This window comes from Anomaloglossus baeobatrachus, chromosome 6, assembly GCF_048569485.1.
Source record: "Anomaloglossus baeobatrachus isolate aAnoBae1 chromosome 6, aAnoBae1.hap1, whole genome shotgun sequence".
In the NCBI taxonomy this organism is placed as follows: Eukaryota; Metazoa; Chordata; class Amphibia; order Anura; family Aromobatidae; genus Anomaloglossus; species Anomaloglossus baeobatrachus.
In genome coordinates, this window is record NC_134358.1 from 419,165,218 (window position 1) to 419,189,842 (window position 24,625).

General features: G+C 41.0%; 1 protein-coding gene across 1 annotated transcript in view; it reads left to right on the forward strand.

Annotated features, from left to right (window-relative positions):
* The window catches only part of CNTNAP2 (contactin associated protein 2), a 2,823,191-nt gene that overhangs the window by 1,084,696 nt on the left and 1,713,870 nt on the right, over positions 1-24,625 (forward strand). Inside the window, exon 4 of the mRNA XM_075315157.1 lies at positions 14,745-14,892. Within this exon, the coding sequence (XP_075171272.1) occupies positions 14,745-14,892 (148 nt within the window). The remainder of the gene's footprint in view (positions 1-14,744; positions 14,893-24,625) is intronic.

A 24,625-nucleotide genomic window follows, 5' to 3' on the forward strand; every position in this document is an offset into this window, starting at 1 on the left:
CTTATATGCAGAAACAAGCCTTTGTGGAACTACAAGTCCCATAGCAACCTCTTCAGTTTAATATCGCAGGGACCTTCTCCATTGTGACACATAGCAACCATTTACCACATTGGTGGTCGCTACCTCCCATAGGCGAACAGAGATCTCCTGAGATTTTACTTCTAGAACTTATTCTAAATGAAAGGGAGGTTATTTAATTTTTATTTCATTTAAAATTTACTCCAGAAGCAGATTCTCACATCTGTGTCCGGCCCATAGATCTTACCATTCCATTTACATATTGAAAAGAAGGGGGATTTCTCTAGAATAAGACATCTGATTTCAGATATCAAGATATCATTATATCCAACTTCCTATGACCTATATGACCATATAGACAACTAAGGCTGCTTTCACACATCCGGTTTTTGCTGAGCGGCACAATACGGTGCTCTGCAGAAAAAACGCAAAAATTTTATTTGCCGCCGGGTGCGTCTTTTCTGCATAGACTTGCATTAGCGCCGTATTGTGCCGCATGGCCTTGCGTCTGGTTTTGGCATATTTAGCCCATGCGGTGGCCGGATGGAACGTTGCCTGGCACATTTTTTTGTGCGGCGAATAAACCACATCACGCCGGATCCGGTGCTATGCCGCGCGATTTACAATGCAAGCCTATGGACGCCGGATGCGGCGTCCTGCGGCAAAAACCGCATCCGGCTGCCGGATGTGTTTTTTTGCACTGCACATGCTCAGTATCAAGCCGCATCCGTCAAAAAATGGACGGGCCGCATGGAAAAACTTATGCAACGGATCCGTTTTTTTGCCGTATAAATTGCATAGGTTTTTGAGCCGGATTGAGCCGCACTGCAAAAAACGGATGTGTGAAAGTAGCCTAAGGAGGGTAGATCCTACTGACAGATTTTGTATAAGTCTTGCTCTTTTCTTTTTACATGATCAGTAGAGATTTTTTGCTAGTGTATCTAATCACAATGGGGGAACTATGCAAAATGTGTGAGAATTTCAGATCAGATTCCCTCGAAAATGGTTGAATATGCTGTGTACCAATTTGATGTGTTTTAGATACTTTTTACACCCCTCTAAATTATTTTAAAAATGTATCAACTTATTCAATGATTTGATTTTTAATTTTATAAAAATAAAACTATTAAGGCTATGTCCCCACGAGAGCTCACACCTGCGGATATATCCACAGGTATATTCGCAGGTTTCCCGCAGCAGCTGCCCAGAATCCGCAGCTATACACAGCTGCGGAATTCCAGCAAAATATCTGCAGAAAACCAGCAGAAGTCCCGGCGTCTATCTCCATACTGGAGGGCCAGGAAATCCGCAGGTATTTCCGCAGGAATAATTGACATCCAGATATGTGTGGCTGCGGGACATCTGAAGCATATTCCGCAGCCGCACATACCACAGCATGGACACAGATACTCCCCATGTCCCGTAGGATAACATGAGGAGTGTCTGTACTTGCTAAAACCTGCGGATTTATCTAGAAAATCCAGATAAATCTGCAGGTTTTCCGCGGCGAAATCCGTGGGTACAGAGTCCCGTGGGCACATAGCTGAAGGGGACATTCACATATCTATTTGAGTGTTGGTGTGCCACCCGATTTCTTATCACACAGTACACAGATACACTGACTACATCCTATTCTACTTCTCAACATTGGATCCGAATTTTACCAATCTCATTTTTGGATCAACCATTTTCTTTGATGTGTGAATGGATTTGTGAGGCTCTATGGGTCTGAGTGGTGAAAATATCAGACTGCACTCACATGGATGTGTGAATGCATCCTGAGACTTATTTATCACAAAGCTAGAAAAAAAAAATTTATTACAAAAATCGTATTTTAGTTAAATTATATTGTACAAGTTAAATCAAACCCATACATTTATAAATTAATAGGTTATATAATATATAATCTGCAAAAATAAAACTGCAATGAGAATAAGTTGCTTCCCAAATTCTCCATTCTGCAGCACACATAGGGTTTGTGGATACGTGAGAATAACCTCTGCATGACTTTATGCAAAATTGTCCCTTCTGATTTCATAAATCGAACATACTGTTATAGCACATGCTTAAGGCCTTACTTTATTAAAAAAAAAAATGCAGACCTGAAATCAATATAAACTATTTCTATGATTAAATATTGTGCCAAACAAAAAAAACACCTTTGACATTTATGCTTGCACAAAAAAGTTCTTGAATGGCAGTAGAGATTTTTAGGCATATATAGCAATATTACGTATTATATTTTGTATAATAGGATAAGAACCCGCATTTTCATAAGTTGTCATGCTTTGGACAATTTGTTTATATACAAAATGCCTTCATTTCAAAGAAATGTAATATTCTAGAACCAAGGCTTTACTTGAGTCTGAGAACATGGCTATTGCTTAAGCATTAAATATGTATTATGATATGAAAACAAGACATGTGAAAACAGATCAGGCACAGGGAATTCTAAATAATAGAATACAAGTATTTCCAATTCATGAAAGTGATCAGCATTGCCAATATGCAGACTGGTGCAGGTAAAACTGCTCACATTAATATAAAATGACCTCACATGTGAATACAGGACCGCATTCAGAAACAGAATACACAATGTGATATCATATCCGATTGGAGCTGTTGTCCACCCTTTTCATAAACATCTGGTTCATACCTTTGATTCTTTCATCTACTTTTCACCTGTGAAAAATTTGCTGCCAAGACCTCATCTTCAGCTTTGCACTTATCCAATCTGACAACATTCTGAGCTTCCATATAAACAATAGCTCCATACACAGTGCCCCTGAATATAATAATGCCCAAAGCTGTGCCTTCTGCATCATACACTCTGTCATCTGAAATAAACATTTATATACTCTCCCCATTACCCTCCCTAAATAAAACACTACACAGTATACACTAAAAATAATTCTAATAAACAAGCTACCCCTAAAATTACTTACAGTGCTCTTTAAAAAGAATTATATAATTATATTTCTCCCGTGCATCCCCCATACTCTGGAACGCTCTACCTCAGCACATCAGACTCTCCACTACCGTGGAAAGCTTCAAGAGGAACCTCAAGACCCACCTCTTCCAACAAGCCTACAACCTACAATAGCCCTCAGCCCAGTAGACCACTGCGCAACCAGCTCTGTCCTCACCTATTGTACCATCACCCATTCCCTGTAGACTGTGAGCCCTCGCGGGCAGGGTCCTCTCTCCTCCTATACCAGTCTGTCTTGTACTGTTAATGATTGTTGTACGTATACCCTCTTTCACTTGTAAAGCGCCATGGAATAAATGGCGCTATAATAATAAATAATAATAATAATAATAATAATAATAATATACACGTCTAACATAAAATTCATTCTCATACACACTATTCCTACAACATGAGCTATCATTTATACTGTGTTTCGGCAACAGTTAAAAGTATACAGTGTGCCCCCCAGCAATTAAAGAGGTTGGCCACTACTTTAACATTGATAGCCTATCCTTTGGATAGATCATCAGTGTCTGATTGGCTGGTATCCGACACCCGGCACGGCCACCGATGACCTGGACTTGGTGCTAGCAGGCGGACATAAATTCTCAGTTCTGGAGCTGCCCCATCAACTGATAGCGCCTTGTGTCGGGTACTGCACATCCACCTCCCACTATCAGAAGATGGGGCAGCTCCAGAACTGAGCATTTCCCGCTGCCTGCTTCTGCTGCCAACACAGAGACCAGCTAATCAGCAGCTGGGTGGGGTGTTGGACACCGACAGATCAGACATTGATGACGTATCCTAAGGTTAGGCCATCAATATAAAAGTAGTGACCAACCTCTTGAAATTTTTATATACATTATGCTCCAGTCATCTAATATATAAATAAGGAATAATGTTTGGAACACCATTCTAAGTCTGAACTGGGTGCAAAAACCTAAAAAAACATCACTATGGGGAGATAAGGTATGCACACCAGTGACTATGCAAGGGGAATACATGTAATAGCAGAAACTGCTGTGTGAATACTGACTTGAAAAATCCAATAGCTATATGTAAGAGTGAAAATGTGAAAAATGGAATCTGCATTACTGCCATGAACATATGAATAAAGAGAAATTTAGCTACTGAATTGATCAATGCAATAGAGCCCCAACACTACGCCAAAGTATTTCTCTACGTTGGGGTCCCTAGCTTGTGTGTGTCCTCTCATGCAGTTAAAAAACTTACCATGTATGGGAAGCTGAGACCCAGGCTATATATGCGTATGATATGGATCGGCAATAGGTGTGGATGGGGGAGGGTTCACAAACGAAAAACTACTAACAAATAAGGAATAACGTTTGGAACACCATTCTAAGTCTGAACTGGGTGCAAAAACCTAAAAAGATGTGCATACCTTATCTCCCCATAGTGATGTTTTTTTAGGTTTTTGCACCCAGTTCAGACATAGAATGGAGTTCCAAACGTTATTCCTTATTTGTTAGTAGTTTTTCGTTTGTGAACCCTCCCCATCCACACCTATTGCCAATCCATATCATACGCATAAATAGCCTGGGTCTCAGCTTCTCATACACGGTAAGTTTTTTTAACTGCATGAGAGGACACACACAAACTAGGGACCCCAACGTAGAGAACTACTTTGGCGTAGTGTTGGGGCTCTATTGCATTGATCAATTCAGTAGCTAAATTTCTCTTTATTCATATATTCATGGCAGTAATGGAGATTCCATTTTTCACATTTTCACTCTTACATATAGCTATTGGATTTTTCAAGTCAGTATTCACACAGCAGTTTCTGCTATTACATGTATTCCCCTTACATAGTCACTGGTGTGCATACCTTATCTCTCCATCTAATATATAAAGCTGAGTGTATGTGTGTATGTGTGTATGAGTGTATGTATGTCCACTAAAGGAATCTGCACCGTCGCATTTACAATGATGACATTTTGCACAGACACTCCATCTGACCCAGGGAATGTCGTAGACTAGATTTTGATGGGAAAATGTAACCCCGCGCTTTACAGTTACTTTCCAAAAAACATACCTTCATTAAAGTAAATAGAGCCTGGAATTTCTGTTTTTTATAGAAGCTGTGATTGGTTGCTATAGGAACAAAAGACATTGTTAGTATTATGTATAGTATATATATAGTATAGAAGCTTATGTGTGAGGTAATATGATGTTGGTGGGGAGACAGATAAAGAGAGAGAGACAGACAGAGAGACCGAGACAGACAGGGAAAGAGACAAAGAGATAGAGACAGACAGATGGTGAAAGAGACAGACAGAGACAGACAGAGATAGACAGTGAAAGAGACAGACAGAGACAGATGGGGAAAGAGACAGATGGGGAAAGAGACAGACCTGGAAAGAGACAGATGGGGAAAGAGACAGATGGGGAAAGAGACAGACCTGGAAAGAGACAGATGGGGAAAGAGACAGGCCTGGAAAGAGACAGACAGAGAGACAGACAAAGACAGACAGGGTAACAGACCTGGAAAGAGACAGACCTGGAAAAAGACAGACCTGGAAAGAGACAGGCGGGGAAAGAGACAGACCTGGAAAGAGACAGACCTGGAAAAAGACAGACCTGGTAAGAGACAGGCGGGGAAAGAGACAGACAGGGAAAGAGACAGATGGGGCAAGAGACAGATGGAGCAAGAGACAGATGGTGCAAGAGACAGACGGGGCAAGAGACAGACAGACACAGAGATAGAGAGAGACACAGAGGTAGAGAGAGACAGCCAGACACACACACGGAGATAGAGAGACAGACAGACACAGAGACACAGAGATAGAGACAGATAGACTGATACAAAGACAGACAGAGAGATAGAAACAGACAGACAGAGACACAGACAGACAAGGAAAGAGACAGACAGACAGCGACACACAGACAGAGACTGGGAGAGAGACAGAGAGACAGTTACTATCCCGGGCAACGCCCGGGTACTACAGCTTGTTAATTATAATACATACAATCCATTTCAGCCATTCATTTTAGTATACACTATCCTCCCACAGCAATTAATTAAAATATACACTGTGCACTTAATGAATTATTTATAATATACACTGCCCCAGGAATTAACCATAGTTATGCCCCAGATATTATTTAAAATATAGTATACATTGTATGTTCATTCCAGCCATTAATTATAGCATTTACTGTACCTTTCTGCCATTAATTATGATATATTGTCCCCATCTAATATAATATGAACTGTGCCTCCTGTAATTAATTATAATATACACCATACCCAAGACATTAATTTTTCAATATGCTATACCCCTAGCCGTTAATTATAATATACCAGTGCAAAATATTTAGTAAACAAAATCTGCCCAAAGCACTAAAAAGTAGGGATTTTTATTACTTATTTAAAATCTTTGCAGGAGCTGATTAAATAAAGTCCTCTTGTTTAAGGGAATGTCCTTAGCAGATGAAGTCCCCATTTCATCAAGACCGGCAATTTTCTCATGCCTGTTGGAGTCAAATGATCCTGATCATTAAGAGGTGTATGTCTCTTAATAAATCATGAGCATCTGTCGAGTGAGGCACGGCAACGTCAGAAATCTTACTGACTTGCGTAAGATATCTGGTGCAAGGAGCACCCCAGCTAATCATAAATTAGGAGGGCTGTGGTGTCACACCCCCATCACACCTCAAGCTCGTCCCTTTCTCCTCCTAGCTTCACTCAGTTTATCAGGGCTTGGAAAAACTGGTGTGAAAATACAAAACTACAAATTATTCTAAGGTTTTGGAACTTTTCAAAACATCAAATTTTGATAAAATTGTTTTGATGAATCGGGGTGTATGCCACTTCATGACATACCGCTTTGTAAGCCACGAGAAAAAGCTTTTTCCTCATTAATAAGTTTTTTCTTCTTTGCAATGTAGAAAAATGTTTTCAAATTTTGAATATTTATTGTAAACTCTTCAATTTTTTGTCATAATGTCAAATGTCTAAGGCTATATTCACACAGGACATTTTTGCAGCATTTTTTCCTGACCAAAACCTTACCAAAACCTGACCTTGTGGCAGGATGTTTCCCGGGACTCATCTGCAGTTTTGGTGCTTTTTTGTGCATTTGTTGTGGCATTTTTTGTGGCATTTTTACAGTGTTTTTTTCTGTGATGTCAAGACTTGCAAGGGTTCAAGAATACCCGAGTGCTGGGCCGAGCCAGTACTGACCTGGATCCAGCACCCGGGTAAAAAAAAATGATAGAAAGGAAAAAAAAAAGATAAACAAGCATGGTATACTTACCAGTCTCTGGTAAATGCTAGAGTGTATGGGCTCCTTTCATGTATGACGTCATTCAACAGGCCCCTATCACATGGGGGGCAGGGGGGCGAAGCATGATTGTAGTGGAAGGGAGAAAACCTTCTCTGGGGATCAAAATATGAGGGACACCATGCTGTTTTCTAATTATTTAAATAAATAATTAAAAAAAAAAACAGTGTGCGGTCCCCCTAAATATTGATACCCAGCCATAATAAAGCTCACAGCTGGGGGCTGGTATTCTCAGGCTGGAGAGACCCAGCCTAAAAATATCAGCCTGCAGCTTCCCAGGATTGTCGGATCTGTTAGATATGACAATCCCAGCACTTTACCCAGCTCTTCCCGAATATCCTTGATGTGGTGGCAATCGGGGTAATAAGGGGTTAATTGCAGCTCATAGCTGCTACTAAGCCCTAGATTGTTAATGGCAGCTGTCTATTAGACACCCTTATTACCAATCTGTAATAAGTGAAAATAAATAAACACAAAAAAAGAAAAAATCCTTTATTTGAAATAAAAAACAGAAAGCCCCCTCTTTCACCACTTTTTTAACCCTATAATCACTCCCCTGCAGGTCCAACATAATCTACATGAGGTCCCATGGTGATTCAGCTCTGCTATATCTGAAGATCACAGTGAGCGGCTATAGAACAGGACTGTCCGCTGTTATCTCCAGAGAATGAATGAGCTGGATAATCATCGGTCACTTCACTCAGGTGATTTCCGTTCACAGTTGGCGATACCTGTGACAGTAAATAGCCTGAGTGAGGTCCCCGCTGAATGAGCGGCTCACTCATACTCTGTAAAGACCTGCAGGTCGGGTCTGTGATTGGTTGCAGTCAGATGCTGGCTGCAACTAATCACACATGAAAGCAGTGAATATGTAATGAGTGGGGGAGCGTACAGCCATGCCTCTATCCCCACCACCATTTAGTGCCGGACAGATACCCTGGATCAATTCCGGGACTAACCAGGTTTTTTATTAACCCGATTAGACCCACTGATCCAGGGTATCTGCAAGTCCACCTGTCACTAGGATGAAAACCGTGTACAAAAGAGAAAAGATTCTGCACAAGGAATCAGGATGAAAACCATAGCAAAAGTACTGAAAATAATTGACATGTTCATTCTTTTCAGAACGCAGCAAAGCCAGAGGTGGTTCACAAAACTGTCAGGAAAAAATCCTAACATGTTTCTGTGTGAGCATGAAATTCAGAAATCTCATAGACTTTGCTGGGACTGTACAAAGCAGTGTTTTATTAGCATGGATTTGCATAAAACCAAGGAAAAAAAAAGCTAAAAAAATGCTGAAAAAACGCCCTGTGTGAACATAGCCTGACAATCTTTTTATTGTTGCTGTCAATCATTGAAATTATCTTTATGGCTGGAAAAAATTTGGAATGCACAAGACACTGAAGTCAATGATTGGCTGCAGCATTTTCCATGTGACATCATTGCTGCAGTCAAATAATAAAGACTGGGCAGCAGCAGTGACACAACACTGGGGAGAATAAGAAACATAAAATTTAAACTACACAATTTCCTGAAAGGGAACAAGCCTATAACTGCACAAATACATTGAGCCCATATTGAGAATTATATGTTAAAACTAAAATGTAAACTAGAAATCCTCATGTTTACTAATCCTATATATTTTATTTTCCCCTCAAATAATTTTGTGCAAAAACAATTAAATTAATTTGCCTTGAATTTGATCACTTCATTCTACCCTTATCTATGTTTGCACTTGTGATATTTGCATTATTCTAATTGTCTACAATAAAATACTCAGAAACTGTAATTAATACAAATTGGTTGGTGACCTGACCAGATTAACATATAAAATCTTCTATAAAATGAATTAAATACATTTTTTTACCAAAATGTAGCTTTCCCATTGGTGTCTTAATTACGCGCTGTCAATAATTAAGAATCATATTGAACTATACCAGGTCCAGCAGATTTAGAAAGCAAATGGACTAATCTCGGAATATTGTAGCCATATTCATAAACTACCAAATGAAACTGAAGCCGCCTCTGCATTTAAATTGTTGTGAAACATTTCATTATTTTATCCCAGTGCTGGATGAACAGTCCATTAGATATAGACAGCAGATTGTCAGCGGCAATTCAACATTCACCAATGAAAGCAAAATGGTGCGTCCAGTGCCAGTGCTTCATACACAGTGGACTCTTGACACACTTTCCTGATTTTTTTGGAAGCAATTTGTGCTCAGAGTAAATAGGTTTTGATTTAATTTTCAGTTCCAAGATGTTAAGCAATGTCTGAAATGCAGGACATTGCCTTTGGCATTATTAGGTTGTAATTAAGCTTTCTGAGTCCGTTATAGTAATTGTATAAACCCTACAAGCCAAGAAAAGTTTCTAAATAATGCCATGCTTTTTAATTCTATTCAATCCCATATGAAGCTGTGTAATCTCTACCTCATATGGCAATACATCTAACCGCTAGCTTGTGTGTTTACAGTGTGTCGTTCTCAGCCCCTTAAAGAGGATGACCACTACTTTTACATTAATGCCCTATACTTAGGATAGGTCATCAATGGCTGATCGGCCGTGGTCCGACAACCCACACCACGGTCGATCACCTGTTCCCGGTCGGCAGTGGTAGCAGGGAGCCAGAAATGCTCAGGTACGGAGCTGCTCTGTCTTTTAATAGTGGCCTTGGATGGGTTCTGCACATTCACCTCTTATTGATTTGAAAGCGAGGTGGATATGCCGTGCCTGGCCTTGGCTGCTATCCGTTGATGGGGCAGCTACAGGACTGAGCATTTCTGCCTACCTGTTGCCACCACAAACAGTTGAATGGCAGGGATGCTAGGTATCACACCCTAACCAATCAGACATTGATGACCTATCCTAAGGAACCTGTTGTCTGATGAGATTAGATAAACTTATTTGGTTCGGATGGTAACAAGCATGTGTGGTGGAAACCAGAATAAGAGTACAAAAACAAATGTGTCTTGTCTGCAGTCAAGCATGGTGGTGGGAATGTATCATGGTTTGGTGCATGGTTTGGTGTTTGGGGGGGGAGGGCTACAGTTCATTGAGGGAACCATGAACAACAACATGTACTCTGACATACTGAAACAGAAAATGCTCTCCTCACTTCATATTCCAACATGATAACAACCCCAAGCACACCTACAAGACTACCCCTGCCTTGCTAAAGAAACTGAGGGTCAAGGTGCTGGACTGGCCAAGCATGTCTCAAGACCTAAACCCAATTGGGTATCCATGGGACCTCCTGAAATGGAAGAAAGAGGAGCACAAGGGCTCTAACATCCTCCAGCTCTGTGATGCCATCATGGAAAATGGAAGAGGATTCCAGTTGCTTCTGTGAAGTTGTATTGAGCTCTGTCACCATGAGTGTTAAGACAGTGCTTGAAAATAATTGTGAGCAAACAAAATATTCACACTTTGAGCACAATTAGCCCATTTTCATTTAGGAGTGTACTCATTTTTGTTACCAGTGGTTTATACATTATTGACTGTATGTTATTTAGAGGGCACACCAAGTTTACACTGTTATACAAGCTGTACACTGACTACTTTACATTATATCATATGAAGTGTCATATCTTCATTGTTGTCTCATAAAGGGTATAATAAAATATTTACAAAAATGGTAAGCGTGTACTCACTTTTGTGGTATACTGTATGTAATATAGTAAATTTTGCTGTTTAAATACTTTCCACTTAATGTCTAAATCTTTCAAAAACTTCTTTTTAGTACAATAAATAATGACAGCTTGGTATCTTCCATTAAGACAGACCGTACAGGATTTGTTTTTGCAAAAGTCAATACAATCCAGGTGATCTGGAATAAAATGGGGTGAACAAAAGCAAACAAAAGAACAAACATATCCAGATCAACATGAAAAATTTGCTGAAATATCCTCTTTAAGAAATCATTGAGTCTTAGAGAAAATGTTGTAAATAACGATCTGTATTTCACAGCACTTAAATTCTGTAGTACTTGGGATTTATGTCATCTCGGCCTGGTGATTTGCCTAGTTTAGTGCTTTTGAGGTGGCACTGTATTCCCTGCTAGGTTAAGCAGGAGACATTTAAGGCCATGAGCATATGTTGAGTATTTGGTGAGTTTTTACCTCAGTATTTATAAGCAAAAACCAGGAGTGGGTGAAAAATACAGAAGTGGTGCCCGTGTTTCCATTATACTTCAGATTTCAGCTTACAAATACTGAGGTAAAAAAACCTCACCAAATGCTTAATAGATTGAGTTTTCCATAAGGTTATTTTAGAGGGGGCCACACTGAGTTTTGAGTCTCTTACAGCTTTCTTGCAGGTAAAGAATATTTTTTAATCATTTTTACTTTTTTTGGCAATGATCCTTTTTGTCTCCATCTGCTGCCTTGATATGATTTTTTTACACAATTTAGGTATTTTTTATACAGATATTAAAGAGAACCTGTCAGCTCCCATATGCGTTCTGACCTGCAAGCATGGTGATTTGTGGCCTAAAAACACCTTCCTGCCCATCCCTGTGTTGTAATATTGTGCAATATTAATTTATAAAAAATGTTTTATAACTTACATGTTCCTATGTAAATAAACAGAGGGTCTAGTCCCCTGGGTGTCGCATTGCCCTGTGGGCATTTGCATGGTTTCCGAGGTATCACGCCCCTGTGGGCGTGATTCCATGGATATACATGAGTGACGTCACCTTTAGCTCCTTCAGATCCCACGCATGCGCGCTTACCATTCCCACAGTTTTGTTATCTGGGTGCTTGCTTGTCGGCTTCAGACGCGCATTGCACATACTCAGAAGACTCCTGCAGTTCTGACCATGTGCAGTGCGCATCTGAAGCCAAGAAACAAGCACCCGGATAGCAAGGCTACGGGAATGGCAAGCGTGCACACGCAGGATCTCAAGGAGCTGAAGGTGATGTCACTCATGTAAATCCATGATATCCCACCCATAGGAGCGTGATACCATGGAAAGCATGCAAATGCCCATGGTGCGATGCGACGCCCTGGGGACTAGAACCTCTGCTCATTTACATAGGGAACATGTTAGTAATAAAACATTTTTATACATTCATATTACACACTATTATAACACAGGGATGGGTAGGAAGGGGTTTCTAGGCCACACATCACCCTGCTTGTAGGTTAGAGCGCATATGGGACCTGACAGGTTCCCTTTAAATGCCTCGCCATTACCTTTGCTTTAGTTCTTTAAATCATTTTGTTTTGTGATTTATTGTACATCCTATTTCTTAATAGTTTGTTCCCATAAAGTATATACAGTGTCAGACTTACGTTCTAGGGCCAACAAAGGAAAACATTATTGTTGTTCACCATGCAGATATGTACAAATAAAACAAACCACCAACTGTGAAATAAAACATGATCATAATTATTGTGTATATAATGCACCATGTATTTAATTGATAAACAATTTCTCTTACTGAATAGGTTTAAGGTTACATTCCAACAGTGAGGTGACAATGCAGTTTTTCCCTAAGTCATGGTAATACAGCATGGTTATTGATTTTCAAAAATTGCAACAAAATGTGGCTTTGCAGACATTATGGGGAAAAATTTGCATACTTCCCAGGGGGCAATGCTCTAGAATCACTGCGTTGAGAAACACGTGATGGTGTCTCCGCAGTGGATATGTTGATCTCCCTAAGGTCAACAATGCTTGCTTAAGTAGTCTTATACTAGGCATTGCCCCCACTAGCCAGATTCCTACTCCACACTGATGAGGGGCAAATACCCCGAAACGGCTGTCTGTGGATGGATACCATGTTTGGTATAGGTGGTCTCCTTGACTGGAGATTGCCCTTCCCGTGGTTGTTCCTTCCCGGTGAAAGACCTGGCTAGTTTCCTGCCAGCGTTGAGAAACACGTGATGGTGTCTCCGCGGCTTTCTTATTTGCATACTTCCCAGGGGGCAATGCTCTAGAATCACTGCGTTGAGAAACACGTGATGGTGTCTCCGCAGTGGATATGTTGATCTCCCTAAGGTCAACAATGCTTGCTTAAGTAGTCTTATACTAGGCATTGCCCCCACTAGCCAGATTCCTACTCCACACTGATGAGGGGCAAATACCCCGAAACGGCTGTCTGTGGATGGATACCATGTTTGGTATAGGTGGTCTCCTTGACTGGAGATTGCCCTTCCCGTGGTTGTTCCTTCCCGGTGAAAGACCTGGCTAGTTTCCTGCCAGCGTTGAGAAACACGTGATGGTGTCTCCGCGGCTTTCTTATTATGGGGAAAAAGGCCATGGGGCTACAAAATATTGATGCAGCCTTAGACCACACAATGCAGTTGAAAAGTTTGATGGTATTAGAAGCCACATATCCAGGTTTAGTCTGATTTGAAGACCAAACTCACATTTCAAATAATGGTTCTGGAATGTGAGTAAACCACACACGGGTGACATGCAATTTGCATTTATGTGCTGTAAATCAGAAATATCAACCTCTTAATGACCGCGGGCGGTAATATTATGTCCTAGCAGTCATAGTGTTAAATTAATCCCCACGGGCTGCTGCAAGCAGCCTGCAGTGATCAGCGCACATATCAGCTGATTTGTACAGCTGACGTGCACTTCCCAGGCAGAAGTGGAATCGCATTCTGCCCATGCCTTTTAACTCCTTAAATGGTGCTGTCAATATGTGACTTATAGGCAGACACCGGAAGTCACGTGACGTGATCACGTGGATCCAATGGTTGCTGGCTTCCATTCATTAGGGTGCTTTGGGAGAATATTATAGTCACTGCTCATTATAGTGTAAGTAAGCTATAATAACTCACAAACATGTAATGTCAGTGGTGAGGAATCTTATCAGTGGTGAGGAGTCGTTAAGACTCCTCACCACTGACAGCCAAATTGGCTTATCAGTCTCCGCAAGGAGAAAAGTTTTCCACTTAGACCCCACTTTATCATCTCGTATAGCCAGATCAGACCTCATACTTTGCACTGACGAGGGACAATCATCCCGAAACATCAGGTCTGCAAATTGAGGTTCTGATATGGCATAAATCCTAGATCATATGAAAAGACTTGTTAAAGAGCCACTTTAGACTTTTAGGATTGCTACTTCCAGTAGGTGACACTAGAGTTCGTCTCCTTCCTCCCTGAAGAGACAATTTGAACATGTGGTGAGCAGGTTTTCAGTCAACGTGCCAGTGAGTGATTATACCTGCGCTCAATGTGCAGTGAGTGGTGACTGTAATAGTTCCTGCCCTGATGACTGGAAATGAACAGCTGAATAGAACTTTGTCCCTGTAGTTGCTCTACGTAGACAGTCAGACATGATTTAAATGCTATTAACCTGCAGGGTACCAATGTGTATGGCAGTAAATACCGTTTCTGAGGCTGATTGGTTATCCTGCAATGTGATTCAATTGTAAGGTTATGTGTTTTAATTGTTAATATCATCTGTGGTACTGTTCTTTTTCTGCAGGCATTCCCTGGAAATGTGAACTCTGACACCGTTGTCCGCCATGAGTTGCAGCACACTATAGTAGCTCGCTATGTACGCATCATTCCTCTGGACTGGAGTGGAGAAGGACAGATTGGATTAAGAGTTGAACTTTATGGATGTCCATACTGTAAGTTTAAACAATTCAATTAAATTGTGTCCGTTGCAAAAATATTTAAGGTAGTTATTTAATTTTACTTGTAAAACTTGTGCTGGTGACAGATTCATGATGTCAAATACCTGAAGGAAAATCTGTCAACATAGAATGACTATTCTCACCAAGTAGTTTGGGGAAGAGGGTGATTTTTCCCTTTTATGTTTTTATTTTTTTCATATTAAATTTTTTTTTCACGTTTTATTGTATTTAATAGTACCTTTTGGGGACTAGAACCTGAGGTCATCCAATAGCTTGTGGTATATGCAACAATAATTTTTCATTTCTATGTATAGCAGAAATCACAATCTTAGCATTTCTATGTATAGCAGAAATCACAATCTCCTATGAATGCCAGCCACGAGTCAGCAGTCACATGATGATTCTATTGGCAGGCAAGAGGGTCATCAGCAGACCTACGGCTGTCCTGGCAAGCCATTGGCGCCCTATGATCAAGTCAAGGGAGCGCTGATGTGCAAAAGGAATGAATCCTCCCCTGCCATAGCATGTTTTCCCTTTACTAACACTCCTCCTTTGATTGACTGCTCTGCCTTTATATAGGCAAAAAAGGGTGGATATAGAGGCCAAACTAGTAGGTAGGAAGATGCGCTTAAATATTTGGCCATAACAATGGTGCACTGAGCTCCTGTACTTGATTGAATAATCATTCTGTGCTGCAGAGTTTCTTTAATAAATTTATTAAGAATCGCCTTCACCTCCTTGGGGGTTCGATAAGTAATTAAAAGACTATCCCTCTTGAATTGCGACCTCTACAGCCCATAATGAAATCAGCAGCTAGTATGTCACAGCTTGTGACCCTGCCTTTGATGTGAGCTCACACGCCAACCCCTCTTCTTTCCCCGGACATGACTGCTGATCTAAGCAACCATAACATGCTTCTATCAGCCGCAGGAGGATCAGAGTTGACAGCGGCATTTAAGAAACGCCAGCGGGAGGGATACATCATTTATTTTGCCCCAAAATGTACCCATGATGTGATCGTGGGCAGTTTATAACAGCTGGAGGTCTGCTAATGACCACTGTGCCTATTATTATGATCGTCCTTTGAACACCGGCCTGTGGCTGGCATTCATAGTAGATTGTGACTTTGACTATGCTAATGCATTGCTATGTATAGCACAAGTGATTGAATGATGACAGGTTCAAGTCCCCTAAAGGAACTATTAAATACAATAAAATGTGAGAAAAAAATGTTTTTAAAATTCTGAAAAAAAATAAAAACACAAAAGTTCCAATGATCCCCATTATGTCCTATTTTAAATAATCTGTAGTCATACTGACCTTGCAAATCACAGTGCCCAGTCAGTTATATCATTTAATAAACATAGTAAATAAAAAAAAGTGGAATTGCATTTTTTTTTCAATTTCAATACACATAGAATGTTTTTTTTTCTGCTTTCCAGTGCATCACATGATAAAATGAGTAATGTCTTTAAAAAAAGTGCAACTTGTTCCACAAGAAAAAAGGAATCATATGTCTACGTGGATGGAAATACAAAATAGTTAAATAGTTATGGCTACTGGAAGAAGAGAAGGAAAATATGAGAGTACAAAAAAGAAAAATTTTAAGGTCGTGAAGAGCTTAAATTATGAAAATACAATAGGCTAATCCAAACTCTTGGTTAATTAGTTATTATTAATATTTATATTTTACAATATAATTAAATATTAAAAATCTTGATTACTAGATTAGTGACCATCGAGGGCGTATTGTCGTTCAGCCAAAATTAAATGATGGCACTGAGCTGCATTAAATGGACCAGTAAATGCAACACTTTGCCTGCACTCGTGTATTTGTGAAGTCCACGGCAAAACCAATTTCTACTAAGTTAAAGATCATGAGTTTGTTCATGAGTAAAACGAAGGTTATTCCTTTGCATGTCCCCAAATCATATTCTTTCCATTTATCTATAGCCATATTATAATGGCATGAAGAAGCAATGTTATTCTATTGAATGATAGCATCTGCTAGGTGCTGGAGAACATTGATGCTCTGAATAAAATCCTATCTCTGGGGGCAGAGTAGAAGGGAGAAATCTTTTTTTATTGAATAGAACTTCTCTATTGCTTTATAATATTGAGAGGATGAGTGATAAGCCAATCTGAATTGTGTCATAATGTTACATGCCGCATTTACTTCTTGAGTTCTGTGTAGCTACAGGGAAGACAAAACTGTGCTGTAATATATTTTTCTTGTTATGTATTACACAATATTTATAAAATTTGTGTGAATATTATCTGTGCAACCTTGGTTTGTACTACTATATATCATAATAATGATAAGCAAAAGTAATATTTATCAAGCTATCCCAATGATGTACTTAAATCAGGCCTTTTTTCATGTTCTGTGCTGCTGTCTATGTAGTCTCTGCATGGAAAAAAGACTGGAATATAGTTTCTATGTTCAAGGGTGAATAAACTGTTCAAGAAATAGAGCAGTGCCTTAGGGCCCATAGACAGGGATAGCCCCTTGATAATTTGGAGTACTCATTAAAGTGACTAGATAAGAAAAAAAAATCAAGAGTATCATGACTATAATGGTAAGTAAAGGGCCCATTATTTTTAATGTCTAGTTTCCTGTTGGTAGGCCCCGGGGTATTCAACATTATAAGAAAATCGTCTGTTAGATTATATAGTATGGACATTCTTTATGATAGAAAGAAGCTGGAACTTGTCTATGATCAACTTTTTAGGAATAAGGACGTACCTGTCTACAACTAAAAATGGTGTCTGAGAATGCCAAGCTTGGTGCCAAAATGATTCGTCTTTATGGAATATTCTCTAGGATAAGCTATATGCAGATGTGCACTGTGGGTATATGTCACACTAATCCCTATTATGTCTCACCTGGTGATGTGGATCATCAAAAACCTTGGTTTGTGTGAGCAGATGGAATTCAGCATTGACAGATTACATAGATGGAGCATTGCGACTTCAGGCTTTAGGGCATGGGTCCCCAATTCCAGTCCTCAAGGGCTGCCAACAGTGCATGTTTTCAGGATTTCCTTAGTATTGCACATGTGATAATTTAATCACCTGCACAGTTGATGATTCCAACACCCATGCAATGCTAAGGAAATCCTGAAAACATGCACTGTTGGCGGCCCTCGAGGACTGGAGTTGGGGAACCCTGCTTTAGAGACTGTTTAGCAGCAACTTAAAAGAATGTAAGTTGTACTGGAACACATGGAATTTGGAGACTCAGTAATAAGAGTAAGGAGTAATAGAGCAAGGTTCAGTGGAGCATCAAAGCCATGTATGTCAGGAGACTCATTTTTTGGAATGTAACAAAGCTCAGCACACTCTTGATGAAGCTGCTGCATGTGGTGAAACGCGTGGGAAATTTTGCTTTCTCCCAAATTTTTTCCACTTTTTGCTTAGTTGCTCTTCTATGTCCATATGTCAGTATTTTTGTTGGATTTCATCTTGAATTGAGGTATATTTTTGTATGACCTTTATATGTACTTTATTCTACCAGGACAGGTCTGCTTTTTTATATATGCTATATATGCTTTATCATATGCATTGCTATTTATTGTAGACATCTTTCATTGCCTATGCTGTTTCTATTGTCTTGTGCTACCTATTGCAACTATCATTTATGTTGTACTCTATCTGACCAACACTATATGAGCATTTGGGAAATTGTTGATGTTTCCATATTTATTTCAATATGGACCCTGCTCAGACAAGAAAGATATGTCCCCCAAATTGTTTTTGCCTTTTTAACTGTTTGTTCTGTACTTGTGTGCACTGTCTCATTCAAGAATGGTTATTACTATTTTTTTCACTCTATTCACCTTGTATAACTATATATTTTTGTTATAAAAGCTCAGTAATATAGCAGAACTGGTTATGTCTAGTCAGTAACACGTGGCAATACTGTGGATCCCAGCAATATTGTAGAGTTGGGTTTTCAGGAGACTCTCAATTATTGATTTAGCAAAACCCAATGGCACAGCAGAGGTAGGTGCATCTGGAGGTACAGCAAGCTTGTGATGATGTAACACAGTGTCACGGTCACCTCCCTGTTTTTGGAAACTAGTGACAGCCTCTCGTCTCTATCGGGTTATCCACATTTAAATGTGGTTTCGTTTCCTTCAGTACCTAAATGGCTAATGTCAGCTTTTCTGCTGGCAACTTCCTTAGTAGTCTCTAGCTTAGTGTGTCAGCTGCAGTAGCTTTGTAGTCATGCCCTTCAAGTTTGAATAGAGGTGTTACCCAGCAATCCCTGCTGAAGATACTAAGCCATTTGTTCTCTGGCTGCATTGGTGTAAGGAGCTGTGAAGGCTTGTTCCTGCATTTGGACTTTATCCTTTGTTGTTTTCTCCTGTTCGTTTTTACTTTCCCTGTGTGTATTAGTGCAGCAGTGGAGCTAGCATCTGCCACCTGCCAACGCACTAGCCAAGGCCACTACAGGGTTTTTCTTAGGGTCTCAGGTTCCTGTTCGGTGACAGTTGAGGAGACTGTATAGGGCGTGGTTAGGAGCATAGGGTCAATGCCAGGTGAGTACAGGAAGTGCCCATCTATACCTCTCATTAAAGCTAGGGACCACCATTATTATTGGGTCCACGGTGTTCCCCCCTACCTGTTGTACTGTTGTTTGTGTTTTTGTTGTGCATCCAGACATCGATTGGTCTGAATGCATCCGTCACGTGTCGAAGCGTGACACAGAGTTCAGCAATCCAGCAGAACTGTGCTTGTCCAAAGGCATAATAGTAGTGGTGAGTGTTCCACTACCACCTGAGCTGGTCTATAAGGCCCAGACATATGACCTCACAGTGTGCAATGGGTTTACCATATAAAACCAACATACACAAAAGCGAAAAGGGATTGGGGAGGAAAATGGGAATGAGTAACAATGCTCCTTCATATACTGGCTAGATCACTGTAGCTTTATGCTTTTCCTTATTCATTTATAGATTGCTTTTTTGAGTAACCTTCCACCACCTTTCTTAACTAAATAAAGAGATCCTTTCAATATCCATGCAGGGACTCACACAGATATTAATTCAACTCTGTCACAGACTATAATTAGTCTTTGCAGTAGTGAGGGATAAACTGCGTATAGCACACAAATTATCCAAAACAGAGTACTGGGAACACCATGAATATGCCTTTGGAAAGACACCACTTTACCATATTAATTTTTTTGAAGTTTCTTTAGTGGAGAAAAAAACACTGGACAGATGTCAGTAGGGAACTATGATATTCAGTACAAGCATTGATTGCAATTTTTTTAGCCTTTTTTTTATCGCATATGTGTATTTTTGCAGATTGTGTTTAAAACTCATCATACTCTAGGTATGAGAAGTTTTGGGAGCTCTTTGTTCGACTTCTAAGGGCCGCTTTACATGTTACAACATCGCTAAAGCGATGTCATTGGGGTCACGGAATTTGTGACGCACATCCGGCCACGTTAGCAATGTCGTTGCGTGTGACACCTATGAGCGATTTTGAATCATTGCAAAAACGTTCAAAATCGCTAATCGGTGACATGGGGGTCCATTCCCAATTATCGTTGCAGCTGCAGGTACGATGTTGTTCGTCGTTTCTACGGCAGCACACATTGCTATGTGTGACACCGCAGGAACGAGGAACCTCATCTTACCTGCGTCCGCTGGCAATGAGGAAGGAAGGAGGTGGGCGGGATGTTACTGTACGTCCCGCTCATCTCTGCCCCTCCGCTTCTATTGGACGGCCGCTTAGTGACGTCGCGATGACGTCGCGGTGACGCCGAACGCACCTCTCCCTTGATGGAGGGATTGTTCAGCAGTCACAGCGACATCGCTGAACAGATATGTGCGTCTGACGCTGCCGTAGCGATAATGTTCGCTACGGCAGCGATCACCACATATCGGCCGTACGACGGGGGCAGGTGCTATCACACTCGTCATCGCCAGCAATCGCTAGCGATGTCACAGCGTGTAAAGCGGCCCTTAGAAGATAACATTAATTAAAAAATATTTGTTAAAAAGGTGTAGCACAAAAAACTCCATAAAATGTGTGAAAGACATGAAAGATTTACTGTAGAAACTAATAAGTCAATGTCAAGTACTATTCAATAAGGCCCTTGTAAACATGTTTAATCTTGTGCACCCTTTCATTAATCTCTTGTCATACCTCCCCTCTACTAATTTTGACTTTGGCTATGGTCTCCTATGTTACCAGTGTACATTGTTTATTTTATTGCATAGTTGCAGGATAGATTGCTTGCACTGAGTCTGTTGGTGCTTTAATACATTGTAATATAAATAACAAATGTGTTCATTTTCTTTGACAAATTAATCACATTGAAATTATTTCCATGTTTTATTGCTGAATTATTACTTTGTAACCTAACTAATTATTATAAAGTTTGGTTGCTTGTATTGAAACTATTTATGAACTGCATGAAGTCATGGATCAGGTATGATATTTGCTAATTTTTCAGCAAAAATGTCAACTGTAAACATCAAATACTGTATGTAATTGAAATATGGTAAGCATGCCAGCATGAAAGAAAACTACAGAATTTATCAAGGTCGGACTTATGACTTGTGCATATGGTAATGTGCACGGAGCCTTTACAGCCAGAGCCAGTGACTCGCCCACCCCAGGGCTATGGGACACCCGATGCCGGGCCGGACTAGTCCGGGGGTAGTCAGTGGTGGCGGGACCCGACTCCGTGGCCCTGGTGGGTGTCAGTTAAATATGGCTTGATGAATAAAGTTTGTGTTCGTGACGCCACCTGTGGTATGCAGCTATTAAGCCGCCGCTGCTGTATGAGGCCTCCAGGGTGATGGAATGGCAGCAGTGGTGGTACTGCTCCCCACAGGTGGAGCGGTACCCCGGGGCACTGTTGGTGCTCGTGAGAGTCTATGGTGTGATGTGTGAATAATACGGTGCAGGGCCGACAGGCAGTGAAAGAAACAGGCACAAACAGTAGTCTCTTTACCTTCTCCTCTTTTACTTGGCAGAAGTTTAGTCCAGGGAGACCATCACAGATGGTAAAGATGATCTGGCCGGCCTGGAAGTGCCTGGGGTGATCTCTTTGGCCAGTTGAATATGAGGCCTGCTCCCTGATCTTTCCTTTTCTTCTATAGGACCCTGCACTCTGAATTTAGCAATGGCCCTCTTGCTGCTGGGACCAGTGGTTCGTCCCTTTTTCTGTGTGGTAGGCTGCGCAGACCCTCTCTGGTGCATCTTTGCTGGAGTCCACACCGGGCCCTGATGATGCAGCTGTACCTTCAGATTGCTTCTGGGCTAGGGGGGCTTGCAGCTCTCCTGCCCTCCGGATTCGGCCACCAGGGAAGGATTTTATACCCTGGCAACCACAGACTCCATGTCTGAGTCTCTTCTGTGCCTCTCTGCAAATCTTGCTTAACTGGGCCAAGCTACTCCAGCTCCAGGCCCCAGTTCCACAAGACAGCACTACTCTGCGTCTGCTTGCTCTGACTTCTCTCTACAGACTGACCACTAACTCCTCCCTCAGGCCAGACTTAGGGAATGATCCCTGGAACTCCAGGTTCAGAGCCCCCCCTGCTGGTCTGAGGGAGAACTGCGTTGGATGTTAAACTTACTGGCCATTAGACCCCCCAATTACCTCCAGGCTCAGCATTAACCCTTTGGAGGGGCAATGCTGTTGTGGTGACCAGGTCCTGGGGCGCCACACCAGTGTCTCTATAATATCATACTACAGAATCCATTACAAAACCTCCTTGGCAACTTGTTGAAGCAATTTATTATTTGGCGTCTTCAGACAGAAAAATGGTAACATATTTGTAGGGCCACTTTTGACTTTTAGGATTGCTACTTCCAATAGGTGACACTAGAGTTCATTTCCTACCTCCCTGAAGACACAATTTGAATATTTCCCAGAGGAGCATTGCAGCTATTAGGCCTTGTGCGCACTAGAAAAAGGATTTTTCTCAAGAAATTTCTTGAGTGTCTGAAAGATTAGCGCACTTAAAAAAATGCACCAATAACGCACCTGCATTTTTGCCACATTTTTGTGTGTTTTTGATGCGTTTTTGATGCGTTATTGATGCGTTATTTCCCGCAGGTTGCTCCCTGCGTTTTTTTACCATTATCTATGGCAAAAAAAGCAGATACCTACAGAAAAGAAGAGACATGCACATTCCTTTTTTTCAAGAAACTCTGCAGAAAGAATGTTATTGAGAAAAAAACGCAGTGTGCACACAGCTAATTTTTTTTCCCATAGGTTTTGCTGGGAAATGTCTGCAGAAAGATTGCAACCATTTTCTCAAGAAATTTCTGCAGCAAAAATGCAAAAAAAGCGGGTAAAAATGCAGTGTGCACACAGGGCCTAAAGCGGGCTTTACACGGAACAACATTGCTAACAAGATGTCGTTAGGGTCACGGAATTCGTGACGCACATCTGGCCTCGTTAGCGACGTTGTTGTGTGTGAAACCACGAACAACTGTTAATGATCAAAATTACTTACCTAATCGTTGATCGTTGACCAGTCATTCCTATCCCGATTATCGTTGCTGTTGCAGGACGCAGGTTGTTCGTCGTTCCTGCGGCAGCACACATCGCTATGTGTGACACTGCAGGAACGAGGAACATCACCGTACCTGCGTCCGCCCGCAATGAGGAAGGAGGGAGGTGGGCGAGATGTTCGGCCCGCTCATCTTCGCCCCTCCGCTTCTATTGGGTGGTCGTTAGTGATGCCGCTGTGACGCTGAACGAACCTCCCCCTTAGAAAGAGGCGGTTCGCCGGCCACAGCGAAGTAGGCAGGTAAGTATGTGTGATGGGTGTAAGCGATGTTGTGCACCACGGGCAGCGATTTGCCTGTGACGCACATCCGACGGGGGTGGGTGCTTTCACCAGCGACATCGCTAGCAATGTCGCTGTGTGTAAAGCCTGCTTTAGACTTCTCACTGGCAGCCAAAATTGGTTTGTCAGGTCTCCGCAAGGAGAAAAGATTTCCCCTTAAACCCCACTTCTCATACAGGCAGATCAGATCTCCTACTTTGCACTGACTGATGGCATTTAAACCTTTGGGCACTCCTCATCAAAATTACTTTTGGGAGCATTTAAGTAACTTGAAGAGGAAATGATGTTTAAAAGACTTAAAAGTTAAAAGTGACATATTTCCTTTGTATTTCAGGCAAAAAAAATATTTTTATCTTTTCCATTTTTAAATTAACAAAAACGGAAAATGAACCAATGCAAAAGTTTGGGCACACTGCATGGATAGTACCTATTAGCACCTGCTTTGGCAAGTACCACAGATTGAAAAGGCTTTTTGAAGTCACCAATAGTCCTTCAACTCTTGTTTAAGGAATTTTCATCCATTATTCCTTGGACTAGTCTGTCAGTTCTGTGAGATTTCAGGGTCGTCTTGCATGCCCTGCTCCTTTGAGGTCTAGTCACAGATTTTCAATGATGTTCAGATCAGGGGACTGTGAGGGCCATTGTAATACCTTCAGCTTGTGCCTTTTGAGGTAGTCTACTGTAGATTTTGATGTGTTTAGGATAATTATCCATTTTTAACTTCAGTTTTTTTACAGTTGGGTTATGTTTGCATCAAGAATAAGTGGAAATTTCATTGAATCCATTCTTCCCTCTAACTCTTAATTACTACCTCCTCCCTACATCTCTGACCTAGTCTCCCGGTACTTACCTGCACGTAACCTTCGATCCTCACAAGATCTCCTTCTCTACTCCCCTCTCATCTC